General features: G+C 38.6%; 3 protein-coding genes across 4 annotated transcripts; 1 reads left to right on the top strand and 2 right to left on the bottom strand.

Annotated features, from left to right (window-relative positions):
• Positions 1 to 1,717: 1,717 nt before the first annotated feature.
• On the bottom strand, positions 1,718 to 7,365 carry tmem263 (transmembrane protein 263). Its single transcript, XM_087797097.1, has 3 exons — positions 7,027 to 7,365; positions 4,508 to 4,576; positions 1,718 to 2,930 (listed from the first exon to the last, which is right to left on the bottom strand). Exons 2-3 carry the CDS (start codon positions 4,572 to 4,574, stop codon positions 2,641 to 2,643), a joined length of 357 nt encoding a protein of 118 aa, XP_087653223.1. The 5' UTR covers positions 4,575 to 4,576; positions 7,027 to 7,365; the 3' UTR covers positions 1,718 to 2,640.
• A 1,235-nt stretch (positions 7,366 to 8,600) lies between these two features.
• On the top strand, positions 8,601 to 16,340 carry LOC148073713 (NAD-dependent protein deacetylase sirtuin-3). Its single transcript, XM_087797290.1, has 8 exons — positions 8,601 to 8,707; positions 12,935 to 13,135; positions 13,197 to 13,379; positions 13,446 to 13,678; positions 14,532 to 14,632; positions 14,695 to 14,856; positions 15,713 to 15,919; positions 16,041 to 16,340. Exons 2-8 carry the CDS (start codon positions 12,936 to 12,938, stop codon positions 16,191 to 16,193), a joined length of 1,239 nt encoding a protein of 412 aa, XP_087653416.1. The 5' UTR covers positions 8,601 to 8,707; position 12,935; the 3' UTR covers positions 16,194 to 16,340.
• Positions 16,341 to 16,548: 208 nt separating this feature from the next.
• Positions 16,549 to 24,548, bottom strand: ric8b (RIC8 guanine nucleotide exchange factor B). 2 transcript variants are annotated; one of them, XM_087797288.1, is made up of 10 exons: positions 24,364 to 24,548; positions 23,997 to 24,044; positions 23,297 to 23,908; positions 22,800 to 22,894; positions 21,309 to 21,459; positions 21,044 to 21,142; positions 20,825 to 20,969; positions 20,400 to 20,544; positions 20,203 to 20,322; positions 16,549 to 17,448 (listed from the first exon to the last, which is right to left on the bottom strand). In XM_087797288.1, exons 1-10 carry the CDS (start codon positions 24,445 to 24,447, stop codon positions 17,337 to 17,339), a joined length of 1,611 nt encoding a protein of 536 aa, XP_087653414.1. In that variant the 5' UTR covers positions 24,448 to 24,548; the 3' UTR covers positions 16,549 to 17,336. The 2 variants fall into 2 exon arrangements, with proteins under 2 accessions (XP_087653414.1, XP_087653415.1); XM_087797289.1 differs by having other exon boundaries at positions 21,044 to 21,139.
• Between the last annotated feature and the right edge of the window lie 774 nt (positions 24,549 to 25,322).

Here is a 25,322-nt window from a genome sequence, read left to right as displayed (position 1 = left end):
ATATACATGAAGGTCGATAAATGACACAATTATAAATACAATAAAACATAATAATTAGTTCATAAATAAATACTTTGAATTCAACAATAAACGGTGATGTAACAAAATATATAAATAATTAAATGTACAAATAAAAAAAGGTAAAATGTATAAATAAATGTAAATATACAAAGAAATACCACCATTCTCTGACGAAACTAAAATGATGTATTTATTTTATGTATTTATACATTTGTCATTTATTGTCTTCATAAACTCAGTCACTGAGTAGATTCAACTGAATAGGTTTACTGCTATAGCGTGATCAAAAACAGTTTGTTCGACACACCGGTTGAAAGTTTGTCGAGCATACTCGGTATTGGATCAATAAATGTCTGACATGCCAATGAAGCAAACAACCGAGGAAGGAACACGAAGACCTTAGAAGAGGTTTCTGTGACCTCAGAGTGTTTTAATGTCACTCTCAAAACACACAAAGCATCCTCACGAACAGATTCTGTATATCAAGTTACGTTAAATTGTGTTATACACCGCTCTACTTGTATCACTAGTACAGACAAGGTTTCTTTGATAACTTCTTTATTTTTTTTCTTTCTTAATCTTATCATTTTAAGATTCTTCAAATCTTTGATAAGTTAAGAATAGTTTTAGGGATGTGTAGAAAATCTAAGTGAGAGCACTGAGAGAAAATGACATTTTAATTTAAGTTTTTCCAGCAGAAATATAAAATAAATCATCAATTTGCTTGCTATTTATCGCTAATGGAGTCACAGGGAGTGAACTAATGAATTCCTGAAAACCCTCAAAAGGTTCAGTCATACAGTATCTATATTTATATGTCTTTCTAATGCCTTATTGTCGTGTGCTATAATGGACAACCTAAAAAAGGTAAATAAGTAAGTAAGTGGGTAATATTTGTAGAGCGCTTCTTTAGACCAGGGTCACTGAGCGCTTAAACAATCAAAACAATACCCAATAAAATATATAATTATATATCGAGAACAACACAGGAGTCTCAGAAAATCAGCCTGCACGAAAAAAAAAATGTCTTCAGATGTTTCTTGAAGGAGTCAGTAGATCATCAAACACAGAGAGAGGAAGATCATTCCAAAGCTTAGGAGCAACAGCCTGGAAGGATTTCGCTCCTCTGGTCCTGAAGCGTGTTCAGGAACCATCAGTAGATTCTGGTCCACAGACCTCAGAGCCCGAGCAGGGGTGTAAGGCTGGATCAGATCACTGATAAGGAGGAGCATGACCATTAATAGCTCTTAACGTAAGAACCATCATTTTAAAGTTGACCATGAAAGAAAATGGCAGCCAGTGAAGAGATTTAAGGATCGGAGAAATGTGAGTTATTTTACCAGAGCGGGTCAAAATACTAGCTGCAGAGTTTTGTATTAACTGCAGGCGAGACAGATCCTTCTTGTTAAGACATGAAAATAAACTGTTGCAATAGTCCAGGCGAGAAGACACAAATGCATGGATTACAAGCTCCAGATCATGTCGTGACAACATTTTCCTAAGTTTAGAGATTTTTCTCAGTTGAAGAAAACAGTTTCTGGTCAGTTTTCTGCAGTGTTGAACTAGAGACGTGTTAGAAATAGGCCTGAAATTACCGAGGTCAGTGGGAAAATAATAAAAATTATATTTTAAATACTACACCATTAGGAGAACCAACTTGCAGTGGCTGCAGTATAAAAAAAATCATCATCATAAATCACACGTCTGCATCCATTTTTATTTTAACAATTCTTGAGAACAACACCTTTCATTTCCCAGACAGAACACTGATAACAACAAGCTCTATGTAACAGCTCACAATCCAATCATCGTTTCTAAGTAAAAATAAACAGTAAAACCTTTAGCATCAAACAAGACTGTACAGGAGCGTTTGAGAAATGTTTCAGAACAAGAAGAAGCAGGTTTCATTTTTAATGAGTTTCCGACTGGTTCAACAAATACTTACAGAAATGTCTTAACTCGCACTTAAATCTCTTTTTACTAAACTGGAGTATTATCTTATTCTACGACACCAGAGGGCGCTCTAGAGCAGAGCATCAGCAATCCACACAACAAAAATCCTCACTTGGACCCCCTGCTGAATATGTCGTTGTAGGTTAAAATGTGTCGACTGTGTCGTCTTCTGGTCCCAGAGAGACAGTAACTGGTCCACTCATCGCCAGAGAAAGGGTCTACCTGCTGTGGACCAGCAACCAAACAGGAATGAGTGACCCCCCACAATAAAAGGCAGGCGGTGAGAATCTTTAGGTCGATGTACAAACCTGTGGTCAGTTATAAATCCATGGTCATAAAAATGGTCACAAGTGCGGGAGGAGGATTATTCAGCCTCTCTGCAGCACTTACGGTGTTCAAACACAACTAGAAAATGATTGATAGAAAAGCAGGCGCCGATGTTTAAGACTGCTTTCATTCAAGTCGTTTTTGTTTTTACACTCAATTGAAAATAGTATCATGTACAACATTTGTGTGTGTGTGTGTGTGTGTGTGTATGTGTGTGTGTGTGTATAAAAACAGAAGCTAGAGAAGAATCGTAAACACAGACCCCGGATTAAAACATGCACAGGTTTTGCTGCTCATCCGTCTTGGAGCATGTGTGTGCGTGGAGAGAGTGTGTGTCCGTCAGTCGGACTTGTCTTTCTTTTTGCCTCCTATCGGAACTTTGCTGGCCACGGCGGAGCCCACGGCCGACACCCCTCCTGCCACGGCGTACACGCCCCCCTTGACCAGACCCACGCCTGCCGCGGGCACGGAAGCCACGGTGCTCACGGCGCTCTTGGTCAGGTCCAGACTCTTCCCGCCCACCCAGGCCACGCCCCCGATCGTGGCTCCTACGGCCCCTTTGGTGACGCCGTACAAGCCTCCCGCCAGTCTGCCCAACATGCCCGGCTGCGGTTGAGGATGGCCTTTGGCTGATGGAGAAGAAAAAAAAGAATCTTCTGAGCTCATTTAAACAAAGAAGAAAACAATAAATCTTGTTAAAAAGATCCTTATTGTTTAAATAAACTCTTAATGCTGAGGGTTGACAGCCTCAATGTTAAAAAAAAAAGTCCCATAATGCATCAGTTGCTCCTTCAAGAGTTCTTCTGAAAGCAAAATGTTTGAATGAAACTATTTATAAGTATAACTATAAATGTTTGACTTAAGAACTGACTTTTGTCACAGGATCTCTACTTTGCATTATTTGTTTTTATAAGTTTGTACGTGTTTTTATACAAACCATCACACCTCAAGTTTTAAAAAGAATATTTAATAATAAAAAGTATTTTCCTTGATGTCATGAATGCTAAAGTTAAATACTTGTTTTTGAGTTAAATGTCTTCAGAAGATTTAACATTTTTTGTAATCACAACCGAGATGATACTTTTGACCTTTAAACCGTTCTACATGACAACAAACTGTCACTCTTAATCTTATTAATCGGTTTTAATTTGTCCATTTATATATTGCGCAGTCATAATGAAAGTCTACGGTGGTTGAAAAGATAAACATTTCTTTATTTTTACCACCATTTTCCACTTGTTTGACGACACTTTGTTTGACTTTGTCACAGAGCCGCTTTGAGCTCGTCAAGTCTCAACCTCAATACATATATTTAACTTTTAAAAGTACACAGTATTGGTGAGCAAACAGCAGCATCCACTGTTGTGACGAAACAAAAGTCCAACAGACATCATCTCCAGAAGTCGTCTTAACAGAGACTAGAGAAGTACGAGTTTAAAGTAACGATTTAGAGTTAATTCAATTACTTTCAAAAGTATTTATGATCCAAACGAGGTAGTTAGTGGTTTGTTGGTTAACATTTAACTATTATGAACAATATAAGTCAAGTATCCGTTTGTCCTTAAAGACACTCTGAAGTGAGTACAGTTGTAAACTGCAATGTTTTAACATTAACTGAATTCAATACTTTCTATATTGAAAGTTTGATTTTCTTTCTTATTTACAATTGAAATAACATAATAAAGAAACAATTGTTGTTGTTTTTTTTTACACTAAACGTTGGATATTCAAATGAATAAAGACATTTTATTAATTCAATATCTTTTAATAAATACCATTTTTTAAATAAAATATTAAAATGATGGTTGTCGGTGCCACCATGATTGGCTGAAAAGTAGCTCTGTACATTTTTATATTAAGTTTAGAAAGCTATGATTTAAAAAAATTGAATTCCAAAAAATATTGAATTATTGTTATTATAATATCCAACTCTATGCGCAAAAAAAAGGTTCTTGAAAACTTCAGTATACAAATTATTAAACACAATTATTCAATTTAAAAAAATGCAATACATAAATACAAAGTTTCAACAATGAAAACATTAAATTAAACCCTTTAACAGTCTGATCACACTGACATACTTCTATTATCTAGTCCCACATACACACGATTTAAAGTCTGCTCAAATAATTAAGTTTCTGACTGAATACGTTCAAATTATACATTTATAAACACGTTTAATTTACTCGACTGTTGCAACTCTGACCTGAGTCTCCGGGCTCATCATCGTGGTATGCAGGCACGTCCTCGGGCACCTGCTCCGCCTCACTCATCGCTGCGGGACAACAAATGAGGTCATGTGACTCGCTTCAACAAACTGTGATCTAAAAATAATAACCTCCATATCAGCAGATCATTTTTATGATCGAGCCGTTTGAAAACATGAACTGCAACACAGTTAAAGTAAACAGAAAGGATTTTTGTTTTTGTCTATAAAAAGGCATTTGTGTAGATTTTTAATTATATTGGTTACAACCTTTATTAACCTTTGTTTTTGAGCATGTAGGCAACTGTAAGTTACAGAGAGGCTGAGAAAAAGAAGTGGATTTTACCTACTTTAATTTGAACTTGAATGCAACACGGTAGAAAGCAAGAGTAATTGAGCTTAATAAAGAGGCGTCTTTGTCAGTGTTTTGTAATAGTTTACACGGTTCAAGCAGCAAGAATCAGGACTTCATTTCCCCCAAACCTATCATGGTGTTTTTGAGGTTGTCATAAAGTAAGAAAAAAATCAGGTAGATATTTTTGAGACAGCTAACAATTTTATTTGTTATTATACATCACTCATTTAATGTTTTTTATTTGTATTGTGCACTTTTCTCTTCCCTTAAAATAAGTGAAAGGATATTGAAAATTGATTGAAAACCTATAAAAGTTTTTTTAAATAAACACAATAACAATTTTGGTTTTATTTAATTTAAAAAAAATGTACTGGATCTTTTAAATTCAAACTTTCCATTTGTAAAGATCCCCCCCCCCCCCCATCATATTACAACTACCTTCTTTTTTGCTGGCTCGACGCTCCCAGGCAGCAAATACACAATAGAATGTGTTGCCTGAGGAAATTGAATTGTCTAACATTTTGGTAGAAAGACAGTTCAGTAGAAATACTTGTGTTTATAGTGACGATAGGAAGACACGGTGCAGACAGATAAACTAGTTTAGTAAGTGATTGAAGGGAAAAGGATTTAATTGTAACAGTTAAGCTGTTAAATCAACAACTTCATTGACTTTAGGAATGATCTGAGGATTAAAAAAAACAATGTTTTTTAAAGAAAAACTTTCTCCAAGTGTCCCTCAGCTGTGACAACACACCCCTCCTGGCTGCTCGACTTTAACACCATCGTGGCACTCGTCGACTGTAAGCCTCGTGAATGCCAGCAGTCAGGACTGCAGGATCTGTCAATAATGGGGATTGGTGTGGGTGTGCTGATGATCCGAAAACAAGGCAGACCAGTTCACCGTCTAAACACGGAGCTGCACAACAGGATGAAGAACAGATGACAAGCTGCCCTTCATCCTAGTAGAGCTCAAACAAATCATGCACTGCACTTTGATTCATCTCTATATGTTTAAGAGTTTATCACAAGGGATTTAGTTTATTTAGTTAGCAAATTGACTGTGAATCCTTTTGCAGCGTCAGCAATGTTTTGAAGAGTAATTTGGCGGAGAGGAGAGAAAATTATCAGGATGAATATGACCTGTAGAGAGTTGAGAGTTTTGTTGCATTTTACTGTTATGATAAAGAAACGCGGTTCAATAATTCTCTTGTTCTAAAAAAGGCAGCACATATATTAATGTATTGATAATAAAATTGAGTCTCAAAAGTTTGGGAAAAAACCTGGACAGCATATGCAGTTTTAACAATTTTAAGCAGTTTTACCTCAATCTTTTAATAGCATTTAATTTGCATTTTTTTGGGGAAAATTTCAAGGTGTACAACTTTAACACATCAAAATTTGGATGCGAGCATAGACTTGCTATTGTTTCTCAGCCTCTGGATTTGTTGTCGTGGTTTAAAACCGACCACTTGACATGAATATGTGACAATAAAATAGGTGACATTAATAGGATTACTCTGTGCAACTCAGGAGTTCAACAAGAAAGCAACATTTGACATTAATAGGATTTAATCATCTTTATTACCAAGATTCTGTTATAGCACGTACCCATGCAGAACACTAGATCCCACAAGCCTGCCAACTCCAGACAAGTTTAACCCCAACAATAGATGGTTAAAATAAAAATTACATAATTCAATGACTAAAAATAACCTTGATTTAATGGCAGCCTCGCTTTTTTAATTGGTACGTTACGTGTTGCGTTCACTGACCGTAGGTACAGAATCATTTATTAGCTAATTAAGCCTTATGGGATAAATTAAATACCCAATTGGTTGAAAATATTGTATGCAATGGATTTGGAAGGCTCAAGGTGAGAGTATATTTAAAAATAAAAGTGTGTTAAAGTGTAACGTTGACGTTCATATACGTTGTGCTCTTGAGGCAGACACGTCACCGAACAAACACAAGTCCACACGTATCCTGCTCTTGACACCTGGACTAATGTCGTGATCCGGGAAACTTTACTATTTCCACCCGTGTTAGTTAACCTGGTAATAACCCGTTAGACTAAACTAAAAACGCTGCTTTTGACACCAGTTGGCGACTGAAAGTTGTAATGGCTGACACGTCCCACAAACTCCACCATCATGTCGTGACTTACCTGGATCCGCGCGAGCTTCCCCCGATGTCTCCTCTTATATTAAGACTATTTATGGATCTTAAACGTAAAGATACTTTTAGAAGCAGAAACACTGTTTCCTGAGGCGGCAGGAGGTGCAGGATCTTCGCATGGATTCGGTTGTTTTTTTTAGTGAACTTCAGTCTCCGCCCCTCAGAGGTACACAGTGTCCACAGCTGCGCTCTTTAAACACCCGACACACGAACATGTCTCACATTATCTGGACATTTAATCCATACTTTCAGGAGCCACGTCAGTGTCAAGTTAGTAAAGTGTTTTGGTTTTTTTTATGGATGACGAACTTTATCAATATAATTATAGGATTTGTGGCGCGGAGCGGACGTCGGTTCCGCCCCACAGCGGAAATGACGTAAGAGACGTTTTTAAAACTGTTTTTTTAAATGCAATTTTTAAGTAATTGAAACAAAATCTCTCTTCTTTATTAGCAAAAGGGTCGTGCTAAAAAAAATAAAATAAAAAAGATTAAAAAAAGGAAAGAGATACATTTGTATCATCCTCATGCAAACGAAATAATAGTGAGTAACAGAGAAATACTACATTTTTTAGACTGTTTGACTTATTGGTACAATTTAAACACATTCTCATCAATTCTCCAAATACGTGACGCTATTATTCAGAGAGTTTTCAGATCATCATTGAATTCCATTCCTATTCCATCATTAATATCACAAGGCCTGGAGCCCATCCCAGCTACATAGGGCGGGATGCAGTTGACAGTATATCAGAAGGAAAATATAGACTATTCACACACTCAGTCCTTACAGTTAATAACAACTGAATGTGTCCAAATGTTCATCCAAGTTCTAAAATCATGGACACCAACTGAGACGTTGTTCCTCTGTAAATGTTCATCTCTCATATCGTGTGATACTTTTAATGGTGGAAATGGTGAGTTGGTGGAATATTGAATGTGAAATTGAAACTTTTCTTCACCTTAATGATGGCAGTAGTACATGAATTAATGTTAGAAATAAAACTAAATCAACGATTGACCTTTAAACTGACCTTAACTTATTATTAGAGACAATGGGAGGTAATTATAATTGTTTATAACAGAGACAAATATGAGAAGGGACTTTAATTAAGCATATCAAGTGTTAAGGACAAAAACTGAAATAATGTCCAAGCTATTGAATTGAACGCCTACTAGTTTATGTGTGGAAAACAATAAGAAACGACTAGAAGGGCATTACATTTTACTACTTTCATTTAAGTACTGTGATTAAAAAACAAAATAATTAATGGTATAAAAGGAAATTAATGGTAGTCTTTTAGAAATTACTTGTTATCAAGTTTGCAGAAACTTTTGTTGCATATCTCAAATAACAAGATAAAGCGGAAGAGGGGAATGTAAATAAAAGTAAAATAAAATAAGACCAAGTCAATCGAAAATACACAATTTTACATCTTTACAACTATGGTTCAATTTGAGAGGGGTCTGGTTTAAATTTAGATAGTATCCTGATCCACTCCCTGCCAGCTGGTGGCGGTAATGAACCATAAAGTTGTTTGCCGCCAAAAACAAGAACAAGAGATTGATGGCGGGTTTTGTGAAATGACAACAACAGAGTCAAGGATTTGAAAAGATCTTGGACTTGGACGCTGCAGGTGTTGTCAGGGCTCGGTGTCACCAGCAGGACAGGTAGCTGACAATATTTATGATTTCCTGTTTTTATCGTTATATTTGTTTGATTTTGCACGTTTTAAAGTTTAGTGGCAATATAAAGCAGATAAGCTACAGAACAAACACACCATTAATCTTAAAGAAACACCGTAATGTCGTAGAAACTAGTATAAATAACAGTATTAAGTCTCGATAAATCATTGTGGGGAAATAATCGAGCTATCACGATTAAAAAAATCATTGCAAAGTACAGTAATCTTCAATTTCAATATAGCATTTGCATGAAACATTTTTACTTTACTTAAAAACAATTCAATATTAAATCCTTAAATAAATGTAATGTCTAAAATAAAGTTAATATTAAGCTATTTTAAGTTCAATGCCAATGCCTTTTACCCCTTCAGTAATTCATCACACACAATGATTTTCGTTTTTCTTTAAATGTTTTATAAATGTACCGCTAAAGAAAAGCATTAGAAAAAATATATTTTCTTTGTAGATTAACTATTCACTTAAAAAGCATTAGTAATACAATTCAGAATAAAATGTTTATTTTATAATGTTATATACTGTATATAGCTGGAAATTGTGTTGTTTTTGTTTTTTATTTAGATATTAAGACACTGATCATAAACAATGCTGGGATAAGTAATGAGCTGTTTTCGCCAGTAGGTGTCACTGTGACACTGTTGTCAATTATTTGCCAAGCGTTATTTACATTTTAGTCGGAAAGAGTGTAGCTTTCTTAGGGAGGAAATGTCTAAAATACTTAACTAGTGTTTAACCATTTAATACTAAAATAATAATAAAGCATATAGATTTTATTTTCTTCAGGCAGAAAATGCATAAATAAAAGCTACATTTTTAAAAATTCTCAGGTGAAAACTGATATTTATAAGCAAAAATAAACACATTTATTACGAGCTTACAAAGTAACTTGTAGAGAATTAGGTAGAGAATCTTAATAATGTATAAAATACATCCAATATCAAAAATGTACATGGATTTTCTTGTTTATTATTGATTTGTATCAGATCTGTTTTAATTCCATCACAACCCATTGACTTGTATAAGCTGGTGTTTCCCGGGGAAAGACACATTTGTTGACCCTCAAAGTAATAATGTTTGTGTCAAATATGTCCATCGAAAGCCTCGTTCACGATGGGTCGGAGCTGACGTCGGGTCACGTGTGGACTGTTGAACGGAATCACACCTCGTTATTTGCAGATGGATGTTCGTTCAAGGCTCAGACGTCCTCGAAAGACTAATGGGACAAAAGTCATCACTTAGTCATCGACTCAGCAGGCATGAGTCGGCGTCGGCCGCCTCCTTCTTTCAGTCGCACAAACAATGTTCAACACAAATTAGCACGAGCTGCTTTGTGTTGGTCAAGGCCTCGACAAAGATGCTACACGGAGTGATATGTCATTAGAGAGCAGGTGGGAAAGACGACACGGAGCTGCCCCCCCCCTCTCCAGCTAAGTGGTGAAGAGGTCGCCATGGCGACCGGTGAGCCCGGTGCTGTTGTCCCCTCTGTCGGAGGCCGTGGAGATCAAACAAACTGCTTCTTAACTTTGTTTTAAGTGAAGGGTTAACTGTTTTGTTGCACAGAAAACCCTTGTTAAACATAGTTAAACACAGCTGATGTGTCCTTTACGTGTCAGTCACAACTCTTAAAGTGACCCGCTGACCCAACTGGAATTTAAGGTGCTGCTCTTCTCTCTGTTAAGTGTGATTGTGCCCAAGGCCCCCGGTATCCTCTCTCTTGAACACCCCGCTAGGGTCGGGCAATAACCCCACCAACCCCCAAACTTTATTCTTTTACTTTACAATGTCTACAGTCTGAGGATATTTCTCTTTTTTTTTATTTTATTACTTCTATTCACGTATTCATATTGTTTTTAGTCAAGCATGAGAATGTTACTCTCTCACTTTGAGTTTGTTAGCCATGAATATTTTTGTCTAAAAATTTTTATTTATTTATTATATTTTAGTAAAGTAAAAGTAGATTCATCGAAATAATAAAATATAACGTACGTAGATTTGTCGACAAAACCAACACATAATTAAAAATAACCACAAGGGTTACTACTCTTTATCGTTACCATATGGTTTACAAAAAAGAAAAAAGGAAGATGCCTTGACGTATCCTTTATTGTTCTTACAATATTTTCTGTTGTTTATTTGTATGTTCAAAGGAGTTTTATTCTGTAATTTGTTTTCCATTTTTCTTAGTTAATAAGTGTATTAAACCAGGGATGCGAAACATTGAAAGTATACAAGTGTTAGAATGTGTCCTCTGTTGGGCAGTTGCCACGAACAGCATGTCAAATGTTGAACACTTTTGTAGGTGCATGACAGGAAAGCAAAACACGAGAAATGCGTCTGGCAAAATAAATAAAAAATTATATTCATTATCATGTTTAAATAATCATGTGAAGACAGACGAATGCGACGTTAGCAATTGTTAGCTCTGGCTCATTAGCCATCATGAGGACGCGTTTCAGAGTTGCACCATTCTGAGGTAAAACTTCCTAATGTGTAAAAAAAAAACATTGATTCTCCAGAACAATCTCGCTTCTGCTGTACACACTATCATGTCAGCCATCTTCAGAGGTTGAAACGTCCACATTACTTAAAAACTTCATCGATCAAACATCCAAAATTCATAATTTGTTAAGATTTATGAGAACGTTTCCTTCAACCCTTCTTTTCTCTCCACTTATAATTCTCTGAAACCTCTCGACCTCGACACTTTTTTTCTTACGGCCCAGTGAATTCTCTTCAAAAGTCCTAAAAACAACACTTTATTTGCACCTAGATCGTGAGTGCGTGGAGGTGCGAACAATGAGCCGGGCTAATTAGATCACTGTAACCCTCATATGAGCAGCGACACCCCTGGTGGTCCACAGACCCCGCCAGCCAGGAGAAGAAGAGAGTGTAGCCGGGGCGGGTGTGTGTGTGTATGTGTGTGTCGGGGTCTCAAATCCCCTTTAAAGCCTTTTGTCATTTAGACTGGGATTTATTTGTTATTAAAGGATGATGATTATTATGGGCTGTGCCAGACAGACTTGGCAAGAAGACTATCGTCTTGTTTGTTCACAAGGAAATTCTCTTTGTTTATATGTAGGTACGATTATGTGTATTTCATTTTTTTTTAATGGCATGTCTCCACTGCCATCTCTAAAGATATAACCTGACGCTTCCTTGTGTCCGGTCCACATGTCGATAAGACGCTCCTCTCTTCTTCACTTCCCTCTGACAACTTGTTACATAAGTTGTATCACTTTTGTTTTCTCCTGATCACTCACTCATCGCTCATGGAAGAAGTTAAAAGACCAAGAATAGCTTTAGAGTTTCACCCCCCCCCTCTCCTTCCTTCCCTCCCTCTTCCACTCCTGTGTTCTCCCTTTATTGAATCCCGCCCTCGCCTCATTTATCTCCGCACCCCCTGCTCTCCTGCTCCTCAGTTTTAGGGGGCCGTTAGGGGGCATCCTCTTTTCTCCTCCAGCTGGGTTTGTTGACACACAGTCAATCTTCGCATTTCTTTCACCTCAGCCACCTTCTTTTCAACTTTCGACCCCCTCCTCCCTCACCCCATCACTCCCTCGCTCCTCGCCCCGCATCACCACCACCCTCGGACAGTTAAAGCCTCGGACAGTAAAGCTGCGACAGCTGTGAAGTAATGACGCCTCAAGTGTTTTCCAAGCAGCATCTCACGGCTAAAGAAACATTTATGTAGCTACTGAGCGTCGCACTTTAGACTTCAACTGTCTCTGTGTGTGTTTCATGAGCAGGATGAAGCAACATAACCATACACTTGAATACTGTGAAAACTTTAACTCTTTAAAACTTGTGTTTCGACATATAGTATTTTGGTTTCAAAACAAATGAAAGCAGTTACGACTTTGTCAAGAGTCATGTGGAACACCAGAGAAGTACTCAACAATACTACAAATATATCCTTGTTTCTATAGTATGCAACATATCATGCCTTTGGCCCAGTATTGTAATATGTATCGAGTCCCCAGATGACGAGAATGAAAATAGAATTTAACCTTAAACCAACTCTTATTCTTGAAAAAATGTTGTGACTTTATCCTGTTTCGAGTTGAAAGTTTTATGAGGAAGGAAGAGTGTTCCCAGGATTTATTTTAAGTCGAGACGCAGATGTTGTTATTTAAACTGACCTTTGTTTTGGTATTGACTTGATGGGTGTTTTGGGGTTACCTCCCCCCCCATCAGGATGAACAGAACAAGATCAAGTGTGGATCAAAAGTCCCATCAACCCATCGCCAGGATCACACGCAGCAGCAGCTCCCACAGCACCAGCAAAGACCCGGAACCCCGACCGTACGGGAAACAGCGAAAGAGGCAGAATGATTCGGGTCTGTCTCAGGACCTGAGCCAGATGAGTGTCAGTGGGCAGGACCACACCTCCTGCAGGTGAGTGTCTCAAGAACATACCAGCTTTCATGTTCAGGTCATCGTGTCTTTTTTTTTCCAGTCTTGGGAAAGATTTCAAGAACAACACTTCGAAATCCTCTCCACTTCTCAAGAACGGGGGCGGGGCCAGTTGTCGGGGTGGTCTCGCCTCCGTGGTCCGGCTGATGAAGCTGGGTCGATGCAAGAACGTGGTGGTGGTGGCCGGAGCCGGAATCAGCACCGCCAGCGGAATACCTGACTTCAGGTCGGTCCCTTTTTTTGATGATAAAATAGGAAAAATGTAAACATTTCGTCTGATGCCGGTGTTCAGAACTCCAGGTACCGGACTCTACGCCAACCTGGAGAAGTACAACATCCCGTATCCTGAAGCCATTTTCAACATCGACTACTTTTCCAACGACCCCAAGCCTTTCTTCTCTCTGGCCAAAGAGCTTTACCCCGGCAGCCGTCGCCCCAACTACGTCCACTACTTCCTGCGCATGATGCACCAGAAGGATCTGCTGCTGCGACTCTACACCCAGAACATCGACGGACTGGAGAAACGTGAGCGAACTTTGATGGACATGAAGAAGCAGGTCATGGTGTTGACTGTGATATAGGAATGTGTTGGCAAAAGAATCTGGCGATAGGATAATGATACCGTAAGAACAATGATATAGTTGTAGTATTGTACTCTGGTGTTGCAGAATCTACAGACCACATGACTCTTGACAAAGTCGTAACTGCTTTCATTTGTTTTGAAACCAAAATATGTCCAAACATCAGATTTAATAGCTGCTGGAGTCGACTGTATCCTCTTGTCCTCAGTCATCACCAGGATCTTACTGGATTTTTTTTCTTAAACTGCGGGGGATATAATGATTGCTGCCATCTAGCGGCCAGAAGTTAAATTGCAACACAAAAGTGAACAAATTCCATGAATATTTGCATGTTAATTGAATTTTAAAACATTGTATTTTATAACCCATTAACTATGATGAAAATTAAATATGATTTGAAAACTAAAAATATAGAAATGTATATATTTTTTAAATTGACAATGTTGAATATCTATACGGTATCGTGAAAAAACAATCAAGGTATTTAAGTGTATCAATATTTTCCTACAACCCAATTTTTAACATCCTGCTTATGTAACACAAACACAGAAAGTTGAAGCCTACAGTGTGTGTTAAGTTTAATTGCAACACAAAAATTAACAAATGCATTAGATATTTGCATGTTAATAGTGAATTAAAAAATGTGAATTATTCTATTTTATACATAATTGAATTGTGATAACAAAAGAAGTGCTGTTGAATAACGACATGGTATTGTGAAAAGAAATTGCAGTTTTTAATTTTATTGATATTCTCTTACTTCTGTGAGATCATGTGAACATGCGTGTCCTCCACAGTGTGTGGTATTCCTGAAGATAAACTAGTGGAAGCACATGGAAGTTTCACCACAGCCTCCTGTCACCTGTGCTACACACCGTACCCCGCCCACGACGCTAAGGTACTTCTTTTATTTCTTCCCCTTTTAAATTTGGATTATTTTTGAACCAGTCTTCTCCTCAGGTGTCCATCATGAGCGACAAAGTCCCGGTCTGTGGATTCTGCTCGGCAACTGTCAAACCGGATGTGGTGTTTTTCGGAGAGGACCTTCCCCAGAAGTACTTCCTCAATACGGAGGATTTCCCCAAAACGGACCTGCTCATCATCATGGGAACATCCCTGCTGGTAATGTATAACGTTCATATTTTTAACCCCCCCCCCTGCACTTGTACTACTGGTTATTATTATTTTATTCATAATTGTTTTTGTTATTAGTTATATTATTGATTATGTTCTTGTGTTATGTATAATTCATTTTCATTTACTATTGCTTTTGTTATTGTTGCTTTATTTATTAGTAACTAAAAACAGTTTACTGTCGTAATGTAGAGATGAAACCATTTACCCGTCATAATTAATTTAATATAAATAACTATTAACGATCACCAACATTTAAAGGAAGGAAAGGTTTGGGGGAAAAAGCAGAGAAAAGTCCATTTAATTTAATTTAATTTGTGCTCTCTGAAGTAATTGTCATTATCGTAAAACTAACCTGTTACCTCTATATAACTTGAGTTCTAAGAGTGCAAGCCGGTTGGAGGGCAGCACATGAAGTCAGGTTAACCTAATGAAACAAACGTAGTATACAAAAAAAACCGCGTAAGATTGTACGCAGGCCAGACTTTTTAAGTTTTAACTCTTTTCAAACCTTAACAAAATGTGATTTAGTTTCTAACAATCATGACTTGTGTAGTTCAACTCTCTAGTGATTATTTTAACAATGTTCTTTTCAACATAACCACCAGGAGAGTCTCCTTGTGTCATGTGATCATCAGTGTTTATGTGTAGTATAATTAAGTATTATATTATTATATGAAGTACTGACAGACCATAAAGACGAAACCAGAAACTGAAAAAAAAAATCACAACATTGTAATTGTTAGGTTGGCACACTAGGGGGAGCCAGAAACTATTTTTCTAAACTACATATATGCCCTTTATCCTGCCGCATGAAAGAAAAGCTTTTTACCAACCTCTTCAGATCGAACCGTTTGCCAGCCTGGTGAACACGGTCCGCTCCACTGTTCCACGTTTCCTGCTCAACCGACACGCCGTGGGTCCGTTCCAGAAGAGCCCGTTACGGAGGGGAGACCACATGGAGCTCGGAGACCTGGAGGCCACCGTCCGACGCTTTGCCGACATGCTGGGCTGGAACGAGGAGATCGAGGATCTAATGATGAGAGAGGAGGTGGTTTTTTTATCGTCTTTACTCATTTATTTAGACATTGAAGTCGAGAGAATAACTTGCTGATGTGTGGAGAAAGAATGATGGGAAGTGTTGGTGATGAAACGACTCTCTGTGCCTGTAGAATCTGCGTCCACTGGTCAGCATTTCCCCACCTGCCCCGGAACGTTCCGACCCCGCCATGACTCTGAGGTCAGAGTTCACGTCCGAAGACGGCGGCGGCGGCAAAGATACCGACTCGGAGACGGACAGCAAGAGTTCTGCCTCGTCCCACTGAAGACTTTTAAACACTGGAGTTGTTCACACTGCGATCTTTTTTAATGGTTTAATGAAGATTCACTAACTTTTCAAAGCACTTGTTTATGTTTTATCAAAAGCTGTATTTTATATATATATTAAATAAAGTTTTGTATTACAAAGAAAACTGATATATGCATAATTTTTTCAATAACTTTTATAACTGAGAAGGTTCAAAACACAAGGATTAATAAAGTGGAATCCATTTAAGAAACACAAAGTAAAAACTAAAAGGTCAACACAGTCCGTGCACGACAAAATATGGATTCAAACTCAAAACAAAATAAGACAATCTGACATTTAAAAACCTGAAAAAAGATGAATAACCAGCAGAAAATGGTGACGTGTTCTTTATTTTCACCTCTAGTCGTGATACAAAGATACAAGGGATGGAATGATTCTTTCAGAACAATAACACAAACGACAACAAAACAACCGTCAGTGACACAAGTTTTTTTTTAATCGTACTTTACAAGAAGGTGCACCAGAGGCTCAGGAGCTCCAATTATTCTCACACTACACGGAGAAAACTGTCACTTTTTGGGGTTAATCTGAGCTTTTTTTATGAGACTTTCTGGGGGTCACTGGACCAGGTGATTGAGTTTTATGGAGACAGGTTGTCTGTATTTGAAAAGAATATTTAGAGCTTCCTGTGCCAGAGGGAGGAAATATAGGGAATATTTCCTTTTTTTTGAAGCCTTGAAGTTGCTAATTTTATTCTTGGAAAGTATGATTTCAACTCTGTCAATGTTGATCCATCAAAGCAGGGAGTAGCGAACGCCAAGCTTTACCGAAAATAAATCAATTTGCTAACGATTTTTTCTGACCCTAACTTGAATAAAATCCAAACAATAGTAGTGAAAGTGACGCGGTGCACGTTTAAAAGGAGATCATCTGCATCATCATCTTAATAAAACATAAATAAAAGTTTATCTTCATGTCAACGTTCAGAGAAGCACACCTTCACACACCGACGGCTTCTTTAAATGTTTAGTTTGCGCGTGCATGTGGTAAAACTCCAGCGACAGATTTACACGTGTGGAAATTACAGTGTTGGCGAGGGCGGTGTGTCGGGCTCCAGTGGTGATCGCCCCCAAAACAGTGCGAGCAGGAAGTGAGGTCGTCACTCGTCAGAGTCTGAGCCCGACTTCTGGCCAGGGGGGTCACAAAGGTTCTCCTCCAGAGGGGCTAGAGACCCGTCGGGCCTCATGATCATCGGCCGGATCACGTTCTGCCTGTTGACACAAGCGAACATGTGATGACGCGTGTTTCAAGCGGGACCAATCAGAAGCCACGTTTTAACAAGCCACTTCCTGTTTCAGTCTTTTGTGTCCATGTGATGAAAAGAAACGTCTTCTCTGGATGTTTAACCTTTTTTTGTGACGGTCTATAATCAACGCACAGACGCCGAGTAACTTCAGATACTTTCGGTCAAACGTCTCAGATTTGAGGGTCCTTCTACTCCGTGGACCCCTCCCCCGCTGATGGACACTTGTCCCCCTGTGCTGCAGCAGTTTAATTACAGGATCAGGGCTCGCACTAATCTCCTCAAAGACCCCCCCGTCCTAATCCAATTATAGCTGCACCTTGAGTCGGAGCTCACGCCCAAATGATTATTCTCAAATGATCAGGATGATACTCGTCTAAATTTAAAAAATAAATAATTAATAGATAAATCAAAAATACATTTTATCAGGCATTGTGAAGCCAACCCGATATTATATTGAACTATACTATAAGGACCATTCAATTGTATCGACTTGTTTTGTAAGCATTTATTTAAAGGGAACCTAATGTGCTGATTTAAGTGTCTCTTAAATTGTTCTATGACCTCTATTATACTCGTCAGTATCTTTCTTTTTGAACAAAACTCTAATTTAATAAAGATATTTACATTAGAAAATAAGCTTAAGCCTAGCCCACTTAAAATGCGCTGTTTTGGCCTGAGAAGAAGTCTCGTCCAAGCAACCACGCCCACTTGGCTCTGATTGGTCACAAAAACACAAGTTGCATTCAAGGACTCACGTAAATTTCAAATTCACCACTGAAACTTAAAAAACAATAATAAAAACACATTACAATTATAATGTACACATTACAAAAACACCTAAAGTCAGAAGTAACTCTCACCATGTTTACATGAATATTTATTTTGTTTAATGATTAACATGTAGGTACTTAACTGATTTAGGAATTCTAGGGAAGGACATTTTCACCAGAGTGATGTCAAATGTATAATTTGAACCGTAATCTCGTTTGGCGATATTTCAGTCGGGAAAGTAATAACTTCAAAACGGAGCAACGTCATGAATGACCTGCTGCATTTTGACGACTTCAACATTTACAACATGTGAATAAGTCAGGAGAGTTTTCACGTTAGGTGCCCTTTAAGAATTTCTATTTGAGCTTGCAAACTCAACATTGCATATGAGGAACCATTCCTCTTAACAACCCTTACAGTAAAAGTGACCTGAACAGATCCCTTAATGCTTTGCCGCCCAGCCAATCAATTACAACTGTGTCAATCTTTTCTGACGTAGCAACATAGACGTGGAATCAAAGTACGACCGATCGGCCGTTACTAAATAGAGCCGTTTGTAGAAAAGCACTACGTTGTTGGCAGCGTAAGAAAGGTGGTTCCCAGTTTAAATAAAAAACCTTTTGCTATTCCTGAATGCAATATATACATTACATGTCTTCCATACATGTCTCATGTGAAAGGCAGCAGGTACAACAAGGGCTAACAAGGTACAAACAAACAAAAACTTGTTTCTCATTTCCAATTAGAGCCGAAATTCTCTCCGGCAGAGCAGGTCTGGTATTACTGGTGCTGGAGGTGGGAGCTGCTGGTTTAAGAGGTGGAGTATGTGATAATTGGACGACCAGTTAAGCAGTTAGGAGGCACATTCTTGCAGGATCCTGACTATCTCCTAAGAGTCGGCGCTCCTCTTCATCAGCACACCTCCTCAATGAGTGGACGAAGAAAGAAGCGCCTCAGAATGGAATCTCTCGGGCACACGTGCCTAATTAAAGCTGCTCCGTGTCCCCTCAGCTTTCTTATGCCCCCCCCCCTTATATGTTCCACCACTGTTGCTTTGACTAGTCCTTTCTACATCTGCACATTGACGGGCCGGTCAGGTGACGGTGTGATTAATGACGCGGACATACGGACGTCAGGTCGAGCCCATTAGCTGATAATTAACCGTTAACGCCGCCGGCGCTTCTATTTACACCTGCTGAAAAAGCGGCGCTGTGCTGGAAGTCCGGGGTCTAATTGACGGCGCCGCTAACTGCCTGGGATTCTTGTGCTGATGAGTCCGTTGGCAGGAGTCGTGCACACGGTTACCGTCAGGTGTGTGACAGACGTGAGCTCGCGGTGAAAGGTCAGGATCTTAATAAGGCTATTTGCAGAGGAAATAATGAATCATGTGATTACACACATGTATGTTGGCCCCGGGAGAGACCGACAAACACTTGTGTGCTCAATATAAAGACGTAGCTGAACTTAAACGTATTTCTTTTGGCTTTCAAATCATATTTTATTTATTTTATTTATTTTTTATGGTTTATAATTCAATAAAGTGTGTATAAAAAAAAACCAATAAACTGTACAATTATTATAAATCATTTACAACTTTAATGTTTGTTTATTTTTGTGTATTTTTGCAATTAAACTTCCTGCCGCTAGACGGCAGCCATCATTACATCCTGCGAGATCCTGGCCATGACTGAGGACAAGAGGATACAGTCAGCTCGAGCAGCTTTTAAAGCTGATGTTTGTACATATTTTAGTTTTAAAACAAATGAAAGCATTTACGACTGAGTCAAGAGTCATGTGGTCTGTAAATTCTGCAACACCAGAGTCAAGTACTCGACAATACAACAAATATATCCTTGTTACTACAGTAACGCAATGCATTGTATCTTTGCTCCTGTATATATGCGTAAATAGCCTGATCTTATGCAGTTTCCTATACGTTCAAACTCACCTCGCCAGTTTGTCAAACATTGTGATGAGTTTTTCAGCTTCGTACTCCTTCTGTTCATCGGTCATCTTATCCATGGGATTTGGCACCGGCTCCTCCACGCGACCCGTGATGGGGTTGATACTGCGGGTGTAGAGAAAACATCAAACACACCACCAGCAACGTTTGCCTGACTCAATATCCATCTGCTTTTGACTTACAAAGGCTTTGCCGTCTTGTACTCCTCTGTATCGGAGTCTTCATCGTCCGAATACTGACCCTCCGTCCTTCCCCGTGTGAGGAAGTCTCGTCCCATCAGAAGTCCAGCAGCGTTTCCATACCCGGTGTACTTCAAGAGGTTGTTAACTGGAAAGTAAAATTAAATCATTCCATATATATAAAAGGCCAAATCTGTGACATTTGAAAGAACGTTTTAGGCTCCCCCTAGTGTTGGAACAGAGTAACAGCAAGACTCTCCAGGTAGGTCGTCCAGACAAAGTTACGTAGAGAAGAACATGTTTAAATAATAGCTGGAGAGATAATAGATCTCTAGTCATGAAGGTTCAAATTAGACCACTTATTACAGAAAAGATAAAATCAAAAGGTTACATATTATTTCTTTAAAAACCATCTTAAAAGGAATTACCATTTTCTTTGCACAGAACAAAAAGAAACTCAGCGGCCGACTGCTTCACGCCCAGGTCCACATGGGTCATCAGTCGTACTAGTTTGTTTCTGACCGTGGTCCCGACCTCAGGCCGCGTTGTAACATCTCTCAGTGGAGGCAGAACCTGGCGTGTAAAACACAAAGACTTTTAACTTAAGAGTTTTCAAACGTTACACGACTGACAATAAATCAATGTACCTGAGCTTTTATGTATCGACGGAACTCTCTGTGGCACCGAGAGCCTTCAGTCATGAGACTGAGCACTGGGGTCAGTCCTTCTTTATAGTTGGACTCCTGCTTTAAGGACAGAAAAAAAAGACATATTACAGAAAACAGAAGAACTGGGTGAGTGTTGGTCAGAAGTAACTGGTTAAAAAAGTTTGTTTCATGTTTCAAGTTTCCCAAATTAGCTGAAATTCAGTGAAGCATTCCTTTAAGTTACTAGTTTATGAGTTCTTTATACCTTGTCAATTCTTTTCTCCATGAAATCCAACAACATTTGCACTGCATCCAGGTTTTTCCCACTGTAGTTTTCATCACCTCCCTGGATGGGAACGTCGATGAACATGTCCAGGCAGGAGACGGGAAGGTTGTTCAGCAGGTTGACAGCGTGACTGCAGACAGGATATGATTTCAATGATGAAATATGGAACACAGTGAGGTGTCTGAGGTTTGAGTTCTTGGTTGTTGAACTCAACTAGGATTCAATTCTACTTTCCTCGCATCAACTCATGGGCACCACTGATGACAAGATAGGTTGAGCAGGAAACAAGTTATAAAAAGTAAAGTGTAACCCCTTCAATTTACAAAATAGAACACTATTGGCTGACGTTAAATTACACTTGAGACTGAAAAATAAACATTTTGTTATACTGGGCCAGTTGCACCATCCCACAGTAGTAACAAACAGCCTCATTCATTCTCTGAGTCATGAGTGGATCTTCACAGGGCGGAGCTCCAGCCACAACTACAGTGACAGAAATTAAATAAATTCCCCCAAGAAATATTCAGCCAACAAGGCAGTCAGAGAAAAAGTTTTTTTTAAAGTGATTTCATCTTTGTGTGTTATTTAAGGAACTTAAATCTCTGCAACTGAGGGATAATTGTTTAATTACTAATTCAACAGATCGTTTAATCACACCCCAAATGAACAACAGCCATCAACCTAGAATATAATATTCTTATTTTTATCTGAAGGAAAATTGTGATCACTGTTCAAGTTTGTTGAAACCAACAGAAAATAATCCATATAGGAAATAAAGCCTATACAAAAATGTGACTTAAATAACAATTGAAATATTAAAAAGCAACAACCTTTTTATACACAAATTATTGAATAAATTGTCAATTAAAAACAAATCCAACCTTTAATTTAGAAATTATTGGAAAAAAATTGAAATGTTAAATAAACTTTCAATATTCTGATATCACTGATTTATCTCTATACTTTTCCTTGTTAATCTATATTTTGGCTTTTTAACTTGCCAGGTAATTTTTTTTAACTAACTTGTGCACAAACACATTCATGGCAACAAATGAGCCAATGTGTATTGGTCAAGCAAGTACAAAAGAATGATAAGAAATCACAGTTTTAGAGAATGAACTGATCTAGAAGAAGCTCTATTGTGGAACAGGTTTACAATCCCACAGTATGAGCTGAGCACGAACATCCAGCCACATGGAAAGCAGTGAGTGGATAAGAGGCTCAGAGTATAAACATGTGCCATTTTCATATCAAGGCACTGGTTTAACCTGATTTATGCAAAATACAATCAGCTCTGCAGCTACTTTTTTAATCAAAATAGATCCATCTTTGTCTTGTACTAACTTTAGAAGTATTCGTTGAAGCTTTGTATTTGTACAGAAGATGCAAATCATGGTATGCAAATAATATTTCCATGTACAACATTGTCCAACGTTCCACAGTCCTCAGAGAAGCTCGCCGACATCTCACCTGTGGACTTCCTCCGTCTTCTCCTCAGTTTCTGTCTTGAGCATCAGCAGATGGCGAAGAATCCCGGTGATGAGCCGGAACTGGTGGTCGTCCTCCTACGTCACATAGATAGAAGTTAGCCAAGAGACACAACTAGTATGTTGTAACTCGAAAAGGGAGCTGCGAAGCTACAAACTAGTAGGCAGATTTACTATCTAGTGGGTGAAAAAATTGTCAATTTTTACGATTTAAAAAGGAAACTAGGCAAATAAATTACATTACTATATCCAGGTTTTTCAAACGTGTGTTACCTGTCTGTAGTTTAAGTGGTTCCAGAAATTGAGAAGCAAAAGCAGCAATTAAATAAGTTTATTTAATATGTACAAATGTTGCAGTTTCAGCAGAAAATATCAAATTAATTTTCGTCTGTTTTATTGTTAGCTTAAATATTAAAACACTTAGCTTTTGTAAAATAGAAAATCTGCAACGGTTGATTTAAACACATTTCTTAAACTCACCTCTCCAGCAGTGGACAAAGTGAGGTTGAACATGGACTTCAGTGCTTCCATCACCAGCTCGTTGTCCTTGGCAGGCAGAGGACTGGCCTGCGGGTCCGGGACAGCAGCTTCATAAGGACCGACCCAGTGGACGTCCAGTGTATGTTCCAGAACTTCTGTGAGAAGTCTCAAAGCGTCCTGCTCTTTTCTCAAAATGCCCCTCACTTCAGGTCGCAGGGCAGACAGCAGGAAGAGGAGTCGTAATGTGAAGAGACCCACTTCGTGGTTCCAGGTACGAGCCACGGACAAGTTTGAACACAGGCCGTGATGCAGTTTAACGTCCACGCTGACCTGCTGGGCCGCAGGACTGTTGAAGACGACGTTGCAGAGGCACTTCAATGCCTCTATAGCTACGTCGAGTTCTTCCTCGGACAGTGGCTGGTTCTGGTTATCACCGGTTTCTCCAGCGGATATCCTGGCCATCCTCCCAAGGACCAGCATACCCTCCTTGGTGGCCACAGGTGCCAGGATCTTCTTGTCTCGGGAGAGGATGCGGAGAGTCTCCAGACACGTCTTCTGACAACTGGGCTGCACTGGAAGTCCAAGTACTGCCAACAGACTCTGACATAGTTTCTGTACCAAAAATCTCTTAGTATGCATGAGGACAACACACAAACACACACACACACACACACACACACAGAAATGTGTCACTACTTACACTTCGCAGCTTCTCTTCTTGTTGGTTAAAGGTGAAGGTGTGGCTGTTCTGAAAGAGAAGATACTGTTACATCTTTCCACGTTTTTATTAACAATAAATACATATTCTTGTGTCGGTTTTTTGAAGTGTCAACATGACCGGCTGAAGTTTCATGAAACGATTAATTAAACTTTAAAATAAACCAACGTTATATCAATGACTAGTGCAACGTTATATCTACGGTATTTATACTCGCATAAAATATGCATATTTTTATTTGACAGCAGGCTTATTGTGTTTATTTACATTCGTTAGCTCGTTAGCTTCGTGGCTACAGGTTAGCATGACAGCTAGCACTGCGTTTGTTTTGGTCGCGCTGAAGACTCACCTCTTGGTTAAACTGCCGAAGGACCGTCTCTATCTCGCCGTCATCCACGGTTTCCAGCTGCGAGAGGATGTTGGTCATATCCATGGTGAAATGATGTCGAGACGAGCTGTTCTTCTGGGAGTGTAGCGTTCAGCGCTGCGGCGAGCCTAGCAGTCAGGCTAGGTTAGCTTAGCATAACGATCAGGAGTGTGTGTGTGTGACAGAGACGCAGCAGGGAAACTCCCACAGACTCTTTCTCTCCTCTGGATACACGCAAAAATATATTTAAATAAACATGCATGAAACGATTTTAAACATTGTATTTTATTTATTTTTTCACAAACATTTTTCCGATAAAAATAAATTGGTTTAGATATAAATAAATAAAAATTTCCATTATATTTTATATGGTGGTTATGACGTACAAATGTTAGTCATCGACCCTTTTAATACTATTTTTAAAAATGTATCCAGCTTTTTACTTACTTATCTGAGGCCAGGTCAAGGAGGCAGCATCCAGAGAGAAGATACCCAAGTCCATATCTTGACCCTCGTCTTCTGGCTACAGGCAGTTTTGTACCAACGTTTTTTGCAGTTTTCTATGACTTTAGCTATTTATTTAGTCGCTACAGAAACATTGTGACCATAGGTGCGAGTAAAGAAAGGAAACGTGACTTACTTTCTCTTATAGACGATTAAACCGAATAGGTCTGATTATTTAAGTGAGTAAGTAAGTAATTTATATTTGTAGAGCGCTTTTTCAGACCAGGGTCACAAAGTGTTTAAACAATCAAAACAAAACTATAACTATTTTAGTATAAAATATATACTAAAAAGATAAGAACAACACAGAGACGAACACAGGAGTCTCAGAAAATCAATGAAAAGCCTGCACCAATAAAAATGTCTTAATATGTTTCTTGAAGGAGGGTTTTTTAAAAGATGTTCGCACAACACAAAGATAATTTATGTTCCAATAA

Source organism: Callionymus lyra, chromosome 8, assembly GCF_982586985.1.
Source record: "Callionymus lyra chromosome 8, fCalLyr1.hap1.1, whole genome shotgun sequence".
NCBI lineage: Eukaryota > Metazoa > Chordata > Actinopteri > Syngnathiformes > Callionymidae > Callionymus > Callionymus lyra.
The sequence above is the reverse complement of the archived record's forward strand: the minus strand, read 5'-3'. Positions and strand labels throughout refer to the sequence as shown.